The sequence below is a fragment of the Haliotis asinina genome, chromosome 10 (assembly GCF_037392515.1).
Source record: "Haliotis asinina isolate JCU_RB_2024 chromosome 10, JCU_Hal_asi_v2, whole genome shotgun sequence".
NCBI lineage: Eukaryota > Metazoa > Mollusca > Gastropoda > Lepetellida > Haliotidae > Haliotis > Haliotis asinina.
This window is the reverse complement of record NC_090289.1, coordinates 28,052,960-28,067,637: the sequence shown is the minus strand read 5'-3', so window position 1 is coordinate 28,067,637 and position 14,678 is coordinate 28,052,960. Positions and strand designations below refer to the sequence as shown.

Here is a 14,678-nt window from a genome sequence, read left to right as displayed (position 1 = left end):
GTAGAATCACAGATGCGATACAGGGAACAACTAAACGCATACGCACAAACTAAAAGTATAATAACCCATTACTCTTTAAGTAATACCAAGTCTTCCCACAAGTGTAATTACAATGACGAATCACCACATGCTTCTAACGAAACGACTGCTTGTAGGCAAGTGCATGGTGGTTCTCCGGTTGTCGCGATTATCTCTGCATCCAACCTGCATTCGTCAGGACGAGTACAAGAAGTCGGTGAGATTTCTTGTACAGGGAAACTGATAGGTGTTTGTTAAAGTCGTTTTATTACAGGCAAACCATATTGCATAAATCTCCGCCAAAACGTTGGATTTGAAAGACATTACGTTGCAGTTTTGATGCAAGCTACTCCAATGAGTCACGAGCTTGTTCTGGGGCAACTCTCTGGCTCATTCTGCAATCCATCATGTCATAAACAAGCTCTGTGGGATTGAACTCCGGATTCCCGGCGGACAAAGGTAGGGTTGCTATCGCCTCTTGACTTGAGAAATCACAAACGACACCGGCAAAATGTGTCTTGGCATTGTGATGTTCATGAAGACTTGCCTTGTGTTTAGAAGATGGTCATCGAAATGTGGTACAACCACCCTCTCCTGGATATCAGAGACGAGCCATTGTCCATTCAGATTTTGTCTGATCTTCGTCAGAGCAAGTTTATGGTATTGTGTGTGGCACAGACCAATGCACCTCTGACAAACGGTAGCTGCTCCAAGATATACCATTGTGCATTTGCCGTGTTTCTGCTCCGCCAAACACAAGCTCGGTCATCTTTCGTCTGACTTGTGTTCCTATCCCAATGACCTTTGTTCTAATGACGTCAAGCCTGACACCAAACCAGTTGTGCTTCGTTGTGCAGTGTTGTGCTCTGGGTCTAACAATGGCTGTATTTCAGGCGATTTCGGACCCTTATGTTAGACAAATAACGATGTGGAAGCTACTGTTACCTAGATCGTTATCTGATGACAACTTAAGTCCTTAAAATACAATGCAGAATTCCTTAAATCAGTGATCAGTCAAGGACATGTTTCAACATTATTTCTGAGGTCAAGTATGCTGATAGGAAATCACTGACCTCTTTTTATAGCCGAACCACCACTGTTCAATGTTGGAATTCTCTTTCCGGCCAAAACGTATAATAGATCTTTTAAGTACGAATTTGGTTGGTTGACATAGATCAGCTATTTTTACAAATAGCTGCCAATTGAGGTTCAGGCGGGGTTGTCACGTGACCGTGAGAAGATTATTACACCAGCTTAATTACCGTTCGTTTTACATCGGTCTGGATGTCAAATTAGCTGACGAGACATGACCTTGACACAACACAAATTGGGACTAATATTATATATTTTACTACAACTATGGTCTGGAAGTCTATTCAGTGACCATTTAGAAAGTTACTGATGCAATAAACTGTAGATTGGATTTTAAGCTGACGCGATCGGTGGTATATGGCTTGTGTTAATTATCCTCGAGAAGTGCGTTACATCAGCCTGAGCCATGGAGGCAAACAAAAGTGACATTTCATTATTAGAAATGGATGTGAACTTTTGGACAAATATATAGCAATACATGCATGCTGTAAAATATACAAATATGAAGAAATATGTCACACTAATTTGGTCTTTTTCAAAACGCTACATGAAGGGATGAAGTCTTGTGATTCTTATTGGGTCTCTGTCTTCCAGAGGATTTAACACTCGTTGTCGACCTCATTGATGATGGTCGAAGGATCACCACCATCTTTTGCAATAGCCTTCATGCCTCCATTTCGCGTACCAATACCTTCCCATCTTGAGCAATTGTCGATTGAGGAAGCCACACCACGAAATCAATTGATTTTTCAAGTAATCGAGCTGTGACAAGGGTTTTACTGAAAGCTGGCATTTACTCAATGACCTTTACACCTTTTGCAGGTGAAGCTCGACCTTGATTATAACATGTACATATCTACATTCAGTGTATGGTGTGTATGGTGTTATCATACAAACAAACAGTTTCATGACTTGAAGTAGCAGATGGCACATGTAGCATTGGCACATGTTCTAGGTATATATTATTATATACATTATATATATTATAGTTTGCCTTTGCACATGTTTAACTTCACCTGATTTACGGGTAATTCAATATTTACATTAATTTAACACCTTATCTCAGTCTCCGATTTTTAATTCAGGGCTGGTTACAACAGAAACCAGCATCAATTTAGGATTTTTAAGGAGTTTCATGCACTGACTATTGCAAGGAAATATTCAAGTTGGTGACCGAATGGAAACGTGTTCGTTTCCTTAACATGTTTTACTTACCCAGACCATTATCGGCAGAAGCTTAATGAAGTCATCTGAGCTTCGATGACAAAGGTCTCAGCATTTGCCGAAACATAAAAACTTGAACCTTGTATGTTAACCGGTTGGACATACCTGTATTCAGCTAAAATCATGTACAAATACATACCCTTAATGTCTCTATGTGGGGAATGATTTCTAAGACATAAAAAAAGAATTTACAAACGTTTTACAATCTAAGGAAATATATATATATATATTTACAACGCTAGAAACTTAGAAAAGATTAAGGAATTTCAACTCTTCTTACAGTTAATAGGAATGTATTGGAAATACTTCTTAATCCATCATTTACAGGGGACATCAAGATTTGAATGGAAGTTTGGTATGACTCTACAAAGTGCTTGTGTATAGGCTGCATGTGTATACAAAGAACACATGTATCAAAGATACAGCTTCATTTGAAATAGATCCCAAAAGACATATTTGGCAAGTAAACGCAAATCTTTTCACAGCATGTATTTTCGGCTGGTTTTTTTTTTCTTCTTTTGTTTAAATTATATAAACTTCCGTGTTTGGTACCATAACTAAATTTGAAGAACCTTTAATAGAAGCTCTTTCATCAAATATTATTTTCGTTTTTGGTAGCGTTAGATGCTGCATTAACAAGTTGCTTTATTCCAAGAAAATATGCAAATCAGCCATAGGAGCAGGTTGTAAATAGATGTGAGTTAATACCTGTCAGGTGACAGGTGGTATTTCAATGGGTATTTCTTCTGATATCACATTATTTATTAACACGCTTATTTGATACTTACTCAGCAGTGACAGCTCGTTATTTATTATTAACACGTTTATTTAATGTTTAATCGGTAGTGACAGTTCTTCTGACGCCAAAAGTTGTTTTTTTCTGACACAGTTACATATATATGTGACGTTATGGACTTTCAGCTATTATTCACTTAAATGCTGCGGTTGCGGGTTGGGGTTGAAGCGGCGGTGAGTGTGAAATGTGGATTATGATATACCTTTAATGCGACTGCCCAACACCTCGTTAAAGACAAACCCGGTATGATCGTGGTATATTCTTCTTTGACAGGCTTGTGGTTTGAGATCCATCCATTGAAAAATATGTAGAAGGTGACAGGGAAAAGGACATTGGGTATTGGCACGTGCATAACATTCTGTTTTGTTCTCAACCCACTTATGCATATCGTCCCATATTTAGACGGGTACTTCATAAAAAAACATTTCTCTCCTAGTACTGAAGATGAAAATGAGACAAAATGAAAATGGTTTGCATTTTTCCACACTCCAGTAGTTATAACACATTCCATGTTTGTATCGTTTAAATGAATTGGAAGGGAGTAATAATGTATTGCATATCAAACAGACAATGTCATACCTTAGTGGGAATGGGCACAGTGGGTCTTTTTCTCCATTTTGTCTAGAGAACTGACAACTTTTTGCAGCCTCTTAGTTATATGACGGGCTTGCAACTCCATGTTATAGCCAGTCCTGTAGGCCCGAACATTTTTCCTAGGGTATGCTTTTGCACATGTTTAATTTTACGTGACATACGGGTAATTCAATGATTACATTATTTTAGCAACTTATCTCAGGTTCCTATTTTTTATTCAGGGCTGGTTACAAGTTAACAGGACCAGCACCAATTTTGAGTTATCGGCCCCGGGGCCTTCCTGGGATATTTTAGGAGTTTCATACACTGCCTGTTGCAAGGAAATAATTAAGGTGGTGACCGAATGGAAACGTGTTAGTTTCCTTGACATGTTTTACTTACCCAGACCATTATCAGCAGAAGCTTAATGAAGTCATCTGAGTTTTGATGACAAAGGTCTCAGCATTTGCCGAAACATAAAAAACTTGAACCTTGTATGTTAACCGGTTGGACATACCTGTATTCAGCTAAAAACATGAACACATATATACCCTTAATGTCTCTATGTGGGGAATGATTTCTAAGACATAAACATATGAATATTTATAAAAGTTACAAACGTTTTCCATTCTAAGGAAAATATCCATATTTACAACGCTAGAAACTTAGAAAAGATTAAGAAATTTCAACTCTTCTTACAGTTAATAGGAATGTATTGGAAATACTTCTTAATCCATCATTTACAGGGGACATCAAGATTTGAATGGATGCCTTTTATGACTCCACAAAGTGCTTGTGTATAGGCTGCATGTGTATACAAAGAACATATGTATCAAAGATACGGCTGTTTTTTTTTCTTTTTTCTTTAGTTTCAACGATGTAAAATTCCATGGTTTGGTACCGTGACAGAAGCGTAAAAGTTTGAAGAACCTTTCGTAAAAGTTTGAAGAACCTTTAATAGAAGCTCTTTCATCAAATATTATTTTCGTTTTTGGTAGCGTTAGAAGCTGCATCATCAAGTTGCTTTATATATTCCAAGAAAATATGCAAATCAGCCATAGGAGCAGGTTGTAAATAGATGTGAGTTAATACCTGTCAGGTGACAGGTGGTATTTCAGTGGGTATTTCTTCTGATATCACATTATTTATTAACACGTTTATTTAATACTTACTCAGCAGTGACAGTTCTTCTGACACCAAAAGTTTGGTTTTTTTTGTTTTGTTTTTGTTTTTCTGACACAGTTATATTTGTGACTTTATGGACTTTCAGCTACTATTCACTTAAATGCTGCGGTTGCGGGTTGGGGTTGAAGCGGCGGTGAGTGTGAAATGTGGATTATGATATACCTTTAATGCGACTGCCCAACACCTCGTTAAAGACAAACCCGGTATGATCGTGGTATATTCTTCTTTGACAGGCTTGTGGTTTGAGATCCATCCATTGAAAAATATGTAGAAGGTGACAGGGAAAAGGACATTGGGTATTGGCACGTGCATAACATTCGACTCACCAATGCTAATAAGCCTGACCTTGCATGTTTTGATAAATTCAATGATAAAGTCTTATACCATTGAGTTGTCTGTTCCATCTGACACGAGTGTGTCTGGCACGATTCAGGAAAATCATGGATGATATTTGTTAGACTTGAATCACAAGCACCAAGTTGTTCGGCTCTGTTTTGTTCTCAACCCACTTATGCATATCGTCCCATTTTGAGACGGGTACTGCATAAAACATTTCTCTCCTATTGCTGAAGATGAAAATGAAAAAAATGAAAATGGTTTGCATTTTTCCACACTCCTGTTTTCCTCTAAAGTACCGTCCGCAAAACTGGGACACTATATAAAAAGAGTTAACTTAAATCAGGTAATACATTTGGCTCAGATGGTGGGAGATCACCTTCTTAAATCTTAAAATTCAAACTGGCTTTCACCAGCAACTATGTGTATTAACAAATGGAAGCCTGGACGCCTCATGGCCATTCTTGATCTCATAAAATGTTTCCTGATGACCCAAACATCATAGTTGATGAATGTATCCCAAAGTCCTCCGCTAGGAAAGATAATAATGAAACTTTTTCTAATCATAAGCTTCATGAAGCTCCTAAACATGCTCAAGATACTGCTGCAGGAAGTGATAACATGTAGTATCAACTCCTGAAGCACTTACAGAATCGTGTTTAGAAACCCTTTGTTTGAAAGCTATTTCCTTCTTCAGGGTGTGATGCTGTAATTGTACCAGTCCCTTAACATGGACGTGACCATTGCGATGCTTTAAATTTCACTAACCAGCTGTATTTGCAAAACCAAGGAACACGTGATCAGTAATTTATTAGCATAACACTTAAGCCCGAATGGTCTACTTACTGGCATACAGTGAGTGTGTGAGTTTAGTTTTATGAAGCACTCAGCAATATTCTAGCTATATGGCGACGGTCTGTAAATATCAAGTCTGGACTAGACAATCCAGTGATCAACAACATGAGCATCAACGTGTGCAACTGGGAACCGATGACACGTGTCAACCAAGTCAGCGAGCCTGACCACCCGATCCCGTTAGTCGCCACTTACGACAAGCATAGTGGCCTTTTATGGCAAGCATGGTTTGCTGAAGGCCTGTTCTACCCCGGATCTTTACGGGTCTACTGGCATACACTCGGATTCATAAAAAAGCCAATTTCTTTTTATTTTATGGACACTTTCAAGAGGAAAGGGTAAATTGTAAGACTTAAAGAGTTTGATTTTCTCCACCTAAGACTAATGAATTCACTAATTTAAGTTAACTCTTCTGCATATTTTCCATTTTTGGGACGCACTTCTGCAGTTTGAAAAAAGTGAGGAGAAATGCATTTACAGATAAAATAACACCCCACTGCTTGCCAAAACAATCCACACACCTTGATGAAAATCTAACATTCTATGCATAACTGGATTACTTCCTATGGGATTATGGATGAGTACCGTGATTTGCTCTTTGAAACACAGTTCTTGTCGAATGATGTGACTAACGGAATCGGATGGTAAGGCTTGCAGACTTAGTTGACACATGTCATTGGTTCCCAACAGCGCAGATCGATGCGCATGGTGTTGATCGTTGGACTGTCTGGTCCAGAAGCGACTACTTACAGACCGCCGCAATACAGTTGTAATATTGCTGAGTGCGGCGTAAAACTCACTCACTCACTAAAGCCAGTGTCTGTCAATACACTTTCGTTCCCTTTTGACAGCAGTGCGATTGGCAGGATTCATAGTAAAGTATAATAAAGATGTTGACTTCGGATTTTAAATACCTCGCTTGCATCAGTTGCCAGGGAGGTAGTACATTCCATACACTGGAAAAGTCCACTATGAAGTGGAACTGAAACCGCCAGTCGCTGTAATACAGCCCTTGTTCTCTGATGTTTAAGCGTTGCATCACCTTTTGAGGTGACATGGGGTAGCCTAGTGGATAAAGCATTCGCTCGTCTCGCCGCAGACCTGCGTTCGATTCCCATTGCACATGGGTACAATGTGTGAAACCCGTTTTTGGTGTCCACCACCCCGATTTTGCTGGAACATAAAAGCGACGTAAAACCAAACTTTTTGATCCATGCACGATAACAACTGTGATTTAGGACCCATTCATTTTATAGTTTCTAGTTTTTACCTCTGGTTCAATAGGCACTATTTATAAAGGCCTTACTTTTAGGGAACGATGACTAATGTTTACTGATTCGGATTTGGAACATATCATTTGGAAAAATAGCAAATAGGTTATCCATCTGAACTTCATGTTGTTCCCAGAAATATTCGCATTAGTCTTGGTTGGATAACCAAATTACCATCAACAATACACATCAGTAATTGATGTGTATCAACGTACAGCAAAACTGTATTAGTTCCTGTAAGCTGTGACAGCAAGTGTGAAACGGATTTTAATAGAAATTTTCTTCTTGCGTTTTTAACGGTTTGACGTGAATGATTTAGTGCGTCATGTGTGACTGTTCCATCAAGATGGACATGTGGAAACGAATTATGGTGAATTCAATGTACGTTGTAACTAAAAGCAAATGTAGAAAAAAATCATGTCCATACTATGGCAAGTGCCATAAAGTAAAATCGGTAATGTATGAATAATTTATATAATAATTTAACATAATGACAACCATAATCGATACATTGACGAATGTACATAAAAAACATGGCATTTTTAAATTTCAGTTAGCTGAAATAATGTGTGGAGTGAAACTAAATTCACTCTCTCATGAATACATGCTTTTAGCATTTTTCCACAGGTTTTATGTGTAAAGGTTTTATTTCTTTTATTCACTAATACTGGTAAGTGTAGTGGCAGGACTCACGGATTCACAAGACATATTGTGTTATACTCTCCGATACGTCACTGATGCTTTAAGCTTCAGATCTGACATAGCTTAGCCACATTATCATGTTTTGAAAATATTCCAAGATTGTATTTTTCAGATAGCAAATGCCGTGACTACTTTATCTGTTTCAGATATGGCATTTGATTGTGGGGTATTTCAGAAGTTAAAACGAGCAAGAAGCGTCCAAGAACCCAAACATTTGGAAGGAAACACCATGACGACTGCCAACGATGACGTTACCAAATCAATGGCTTCAGAGCTAACCTTCAGACCACCAATGACGTCAGAAAACAGGGTTTCCAAGTTCTGCCGAAGCCCTGATTGGTCAGAATTTGAGGGCATGTATGCAACTGGTAAATATAAAACATTGCTCTATATGCTTTTGGAACGTATAAACATTATAAACGCGTTCTTTGTGCATAGTAATTCTAACAGAACAATGTAGAAGCCTCTCCTGCTGGTAATCTATCAAAGCCAAACAAAATCTTTAATTTAAAAAAAAACCTTCCTTTTTCAAACCATACCGATAAGCAAATTTAAAAACAAGACAAAATTTGCTTAATACAAGCTTCTTATGTACCGTATTGTGCTTCCCTAGACATAGTTTCAGGCATTAGACAACGTGACAGACAAAGTAACAAACACGGATTGATTTGACCTGCAAATGATTCATCAATTCAAAAGAACATAATATATTGTACACAAATGATGTCCAATGTGTCATTTGCACTCATCGGTGTTTGCATTAACTACACTTAAACCTTTGCAAGGAACCAACCCAATAACAAGGAATCATTCTGATTTGGTTGATGGTATTGAAAACTGATTGAAGCAAAGCACAGATCGTAAACAATACTGTGGATACATGAAATAACTTCTAATGGTTCTTCAAGATGAGATTGTATCTGATTATATTCCCGTTTTACTTTTTTTTTTACTTTAGGACTATGATAGGAAATGAAATCGCTGAAGTTTTCGAACTTCAGAAAAGATACGTTTTAACTTTGTGCTCATCATGGATAAAAGATGATTGTTTACTACTTTTGCAAATCAGTTGCCAGCTTCTAAAGAAAGATCAGATCAAAGATCTGTTCAAATTACAGAAACACTGAAAAGCAACCCACTCGCCATTCCTCTACGTTTGCATTATTATGACTAAAACTGAATGTATTTTAAAGAATACAGTTTCAAAACAAATATTTTTGAAAGGATTTCACTCTAACGTTACACTTAAAGTTGAAAACAATGTGTTTGGAACTTTAAATTTGCAAACCAAGACTAAACATGCGAATTTTGTGAACAATATTTGTGTAGTTACTATATTTACATTTGCGATCGACGTTCATGGCTTTGACGTACGGTAGGACATTGGGTTAGTACTGGACTTCATCAACCCAAGCTTGTCCTACGAGCCACTTCACGGGTGACCAGGCTTGGTTCATCGCAAATGCTTATCTTGATGCTCATGATGTCAATCCCGGGATTATCTAGTCCAGACTCCATTTTATTACCGACAGCCATTACATGGTCGTAATATTGTTGATTGCGGCGTTAAATAACGATTTAAATAACATCTGTAACAGAACAGTGCATATTCCTGACAACAGATTTCCTAAAGTCTGGAGGTTCGCAGAAGATGTGCCGCTTCCTCCACGAAATAGCTGACGTCCTGCAACAGTATCTGGTGAAACAAAAAGACAGAGGAGGAAAGGTCCTTGACTTCCACCATCCTCACCAACTCCGCGAGATGATGGCGCACTGTCTCGACATCCACGAGAGTCCACGAGATCTGGAGCAGATACTCAGCGACTGCAAAGAGACCCTAAAGTACTGCGTTAAATCAGGTGTGTTTATCTTTCGTCTTGAAGATGAAGACGAAGACGCCCAAACCAGTTGTTGAACCCGTTTACGTGTCTTATTGACAGACATACGACCTTGACCGTACAAGCGACCTTGACATTGACCTTTGCATGTGATCTTGGCCTAAAGAAGTATTGTAAAAATATGAATGAATAACGTTGATGTAAAACATTCACTGAATGGAATACTCTTATCATACACATTGTTTTGGACATCATTCCACCAACTGCATGCAAAAGAAACCATAACGAGCGAAACATGACGTCCTTAGTGAAAGAAGGATCTGGGGTTTCTTGTTGCAGTCAGATGACATCTTTCTAAACCGATGCTGTTAACGTTCCTCTTATTACCAGCTCGGTTTAGAAATTGTCTATATGTACAAATTAAAACCCAGACAGTACACAAATAGACCTTCGGTGCTATTTCGTTTAGCTACAGTTGTCATGGCGATCGGAAACGTCTTGTTGAATAAGATATCCACGACAGTGTAATAGCGCTGCACTGTAACACTGGCTTTGGGGAAACCATTTGAGTTCGTTCAGTAATGTTCTGCATGAATGCTGACTCGACGTTGATAAGCATTCTTTTTCAGTCCTGATACGACTATGATCTTCAGACTCCGTCCCCTTAGCTAGACCTTTAAACGGAGTAAGGAATGTGCATTTTAAGTGGTTGTCATTCTAGAAGTATCTACATTCCGACGTAAACATTGTGTCTAATGACAAAGGCAAATTTGTATTATTTAATTGTAATAATGTCCATGTGTATTGTAATAATGTCCATGTGTACCCTATTCGCTGTGCAGAAGATACTTCCAGTTCCAGTTCTCCCCACAAAATCTGACATGACTGGTTACACCTGCAATTTATCAAAATAGACCACGGATACTCTCTGACACATCTCGTGTAATATACTGAACATCAAAAGAAACGCATTTTCGAAAACAAAATGAAATCTCATAACACTAAGCGTTCATGTTTATCTTGTTTCAAAAAAAACTTGATAAAAGCCAAAGTTGCGTTTCTTTTGCTGTTCTGTATATTTCAGCGTTGTGCCTCTGCGAAAACTAATCAGAAGGATCCTAACGTCTCTTTTTTATGGAATTTTAAATGCAAAGTTAAATAATATGTAATAATTTCTTGTCATGTTTGATGGTGATGATACAATATACGTCAATTAGAATCAGTTCCAGAACATAATCAAGAGTATTTATTACGTTATAGTATATTTACATAGCATTTCCTTCCCTAACAAAATCGGTACTAGAATTTATCTACAGTACCTAATGGCTGGAGAAAAAAGGCGAAAAAAGGTTCGGGTGGTCAAGATCAGTCACACAGATGATGCATGCAATGACACTGTAAATGTGTAGATCGATGCTCATGACGTTAATCTCCTGATTGCCTGGTCGACTAGATTGCTTTCATTCATATAGCTGTAATATTGCTGATTGGAGCGTTAAGCGACGAACAAACACAGCATTCAGAATATATCATCGGTTGAGGCAACAAATGATGATAATTCATCCAGCTGAAGAGTGCAGCAGAAGCTGACTGTCAACAAATGCTGTACTGAAATTCTTGGAATATCGTTCGTCCTTTCCATCTCTGATGTCGAAAGCATGTTGTCTGTTGTAATTGTCCAGCGTTAGCAAAGCTACGACTTTCCAGAAATCAGTCCAGAATGTCATCTTGCAGGGCATCCCAGATTTCTCAATCAGCTAGGAACTGGAGTGGACATTATTGGAGTAGCCGGGGAGTGGCTTGCTGCAACGGCCAACAGTAACATGTAAGTACAGCTAGGCCTGCCCACAGCACAGTGACGGTGACGGTTTTGGGTTAGGAAAGATTCCAGACGTTTCATGGGTTACTCGTACTACCTTGACTTGACTAGTTGGTTAACGAACAAATGTCGATCGACCACTTTCACGTACAGCGAACGTTACACAGATGAACCAGAAAAGATGAACCATATACACCACTTCTAGACCAAACAAAGAGTGAGTGGATCAGAGCGCCGCACTCAAATAATTGAGTCTGGACCAAACAATCCATTGATCAGCAGCACTGACTTGGACTAACATTTTGTGAGTAATATGAGGTTCATGACTTGCTGGTCCAGTTTCTATTATTATCCGTCGTAATAAAACTGTAACTTTGTAACTATGTGAAATACATAAGTTTTTGAAGTAATTACTTCCTTTTGGAACTAAACTTGGAAAACATGTAGAACGTATTACTGCCCATATTTTATATTCAACACATTTTATAATTAACGTATAATTTGACAGTTGGGGGGTTGTTCATACAAGGTATGAAAATGGTAAACAGAATGATCGTTGTCTTGTAGGTTTACGTATGAAGTTGCTCCTGTGTTCACACTCATGGAAGAAATAATACTGAAGCGCATGCGCAGTCTTGTTGGATGGGAAGAAGGGGACGGAATATTTGCTCCCGGTGAGTAATCATTATATCTTTCCATATATTCAGTCTATATGCTCAGTTATTCCGAACTGGAATTTTTCTGTCAGAATTATACAGGAATGTGGGAACATATAGGAATGTTTATGACTGAATTTAGACAAAGATGTCGAGGTACTGAAATTCAAAACTGTCATTCTAAATCAAAATCATCATCATTTCTAAAATACTATGGAGCAATCAAATCCGCATTGGAACCTGAAAAATACATGCTGGAATTTTGTAATAAAAAGGGATCTTATACGCATTTTATGCAAAGTCCGCTGTTTAAAACATAAATTAAATGTTCAACAACAACGTTACAATAATAATATAAATACCAAAGCACTGATATGTAACAAATGTGAGTTTAATGTTACATAGGATGAATTTCATTTTTTACTTGTGTGTCCATTCTATTCTGAACACAGACAACTGTCAAGATTTCCATCAAGATCACAATTTAAGCAACCTTTTAACAGCAACAAATGCACATCTGTTGAAGTATATTGCAATATTTCTCAAACGTAACTTGACCGTATGAAATGAACTAATTACATTATCCTTTTCTGCCCATCCGCTAAACATTGTCTCTACATGTTTGCACTCTGGGCCATGTGGCCTCAAATACAGAATAAACCTCTTCTTCTAAGATACGTTTTCAAATTTTGATAATTTTCAGCTAATTCAATGAATCAAAGAACAATGACAGGAACACTATGATGAATTGAGGACATGTATTTCAAGCTTCTGCCAATGATATGTCACCACTTTAGGACGTGTTAAGAGTGAACAATCGAAATCGTGCATCGAAATATTAAGAGCTTGACTGTCTCATCCTTTCTTGTCATATCCTTCTCTTTCTGTCAGGGTTCCAAATGTAATTAATGTAAATATGTATTTATATGACGATGACCAAGCAAATAATTGCATAGTTTTTGGTGACCATCGATGACAGTTTAACTTCACTTTTCACGTGGTACAATGCATCCAACCGCTATTGGTTCCTGCTTACATTATCATGCATGTATTCCGTAAGGTGGCGCTGTGTCTAACTTTTACGGAGTTTTGATGGCGCGACACCGCACGTATCCGGATGTGAAGAGAGATGGGATGATTGGCATCAGGCAGCCTGTTTTGTTTGTATCTGAACAGGTGAGTTTCAGCTGCAAATTGTGGATTGTATTATGCACTTCTTGTCTTTCCTCTTCGTGGTGAGGAATACATTATGCAATTGGTGGCTCATACGCGTCGAAATGTCAGTCAAGGACAAAGTGAGTGAGTTAATATTTGTCGTCACATCGGCAATATTGCAGTCATAGCGTGACGAGCAATCACAACTTGAAATTGTTTTTACTCCAAACTGTGTTTGACAGTTTGAAACAGCTGAATTTCGAAAGCAAACAATAAAAACAACTCGAATTACCTGCCTATTTAACTTAAATTGTCTACTATGTTTCTTGTGGTTTCTCAAATAACTGAATCAAAACTCAGACGAAAAATCGGGGCCAAATCTTAGCAAACCTTTATAACGGCTTGCTGAGGTGGGTCAAGTCTTATAACCATATTGAATGTTACATTGAATAAATCTGAAAAAATAAAACCGTATGAAACCGTAGCTTATTTACATTGTGTACCATTAGAGGACGCTTTGGTAAACACTTAATACAACCCCAGAGCGTGCTTCTCTTACGATTTTCTTCTTCTTTCTGCTGGTATTGTAGCAGAGTCAGTTTTAGCAGAATTTTCTCCCCCCGTGAAAAGATTTTCTCGAAGTGCCACAGGTGTTTTGGGAGAATATTTAACGTCAGTGATGGTGCCAAGGTGGTTTCTTTGGAACTTCTAAAAGTGCATGTTCCTATTGCGTAGACGGTCTTGCTTTGAGTTGAAATATGTAAACATGAGTTGATTCCATTCTTCATTTCAGAGCCATTATTCTCTGAGGAGAGCAGCTGGACTTCTTGGAATTGGTACCAACAATGTCATATCAGTCAAATGTGACCAAAGGTATGTTCGAACATTCGGAGAGCTTACTATTACCTGCAATATATGTGACCATTTCGATCGACATGTTGGTATTCCAGGAGAATATTCCCAGTCTCTATTGGTGTTCTTGAAGCCAACGACAGCTCATCCAACCAGAGCTAGCTCGTTGCCATCGCGCACCAAATGTTTTGCCATAGACTTCTAGAGTAACGTCATATTTTTCTTTAAATTCTTAAACAAAATCACCCAGGCTGTAAACAGCTATTCCATGTACACATGCGTACAGTCAGACCTTTAAACTACAAT

At 38.1% G+C, this 14,678-nt stretch overlaps 1 protein-coding gene across 1 annotated transcript in view; it reads left to right on the top strand.

The window, feature by feature from the left end:
- LOC137299015 (glutamate decarboxylase 1-like) overlaps nt 1-14,678 on the top strand; it is a 34,512-nt gene that overhangs the window by 5,716 nt on the left and 14,118 nt on the right. Inside the window, exons 2-7 of the mRNA XM_067831485.1 lie at nt 8,199-8,420; nt 9,675-9,911; nt 11,625-11,715; nt 12,277-12,383; nt 13,426-13,541; nt 14,314-14,393. Coding sequence (XP_067687586.1) covers nt 8,201-8,420; nt 9,675-9,911; nt 11,625-11,715; nt 12,277-12,383; nt 13,426-13,541; nt 14,314-14,393 — 851 coding nt within the window. The 5' untranslated portion in view covers nt 8,199-8,200. The remainder of the gene's footprint in view (nt 1-8,198; nt 8,421-9,674; nt 9,912-11,624; nt 11,716-12,276; nt 12,384-13,425; nt 13,542-14,313; nt 14,394-14,678) is intronic.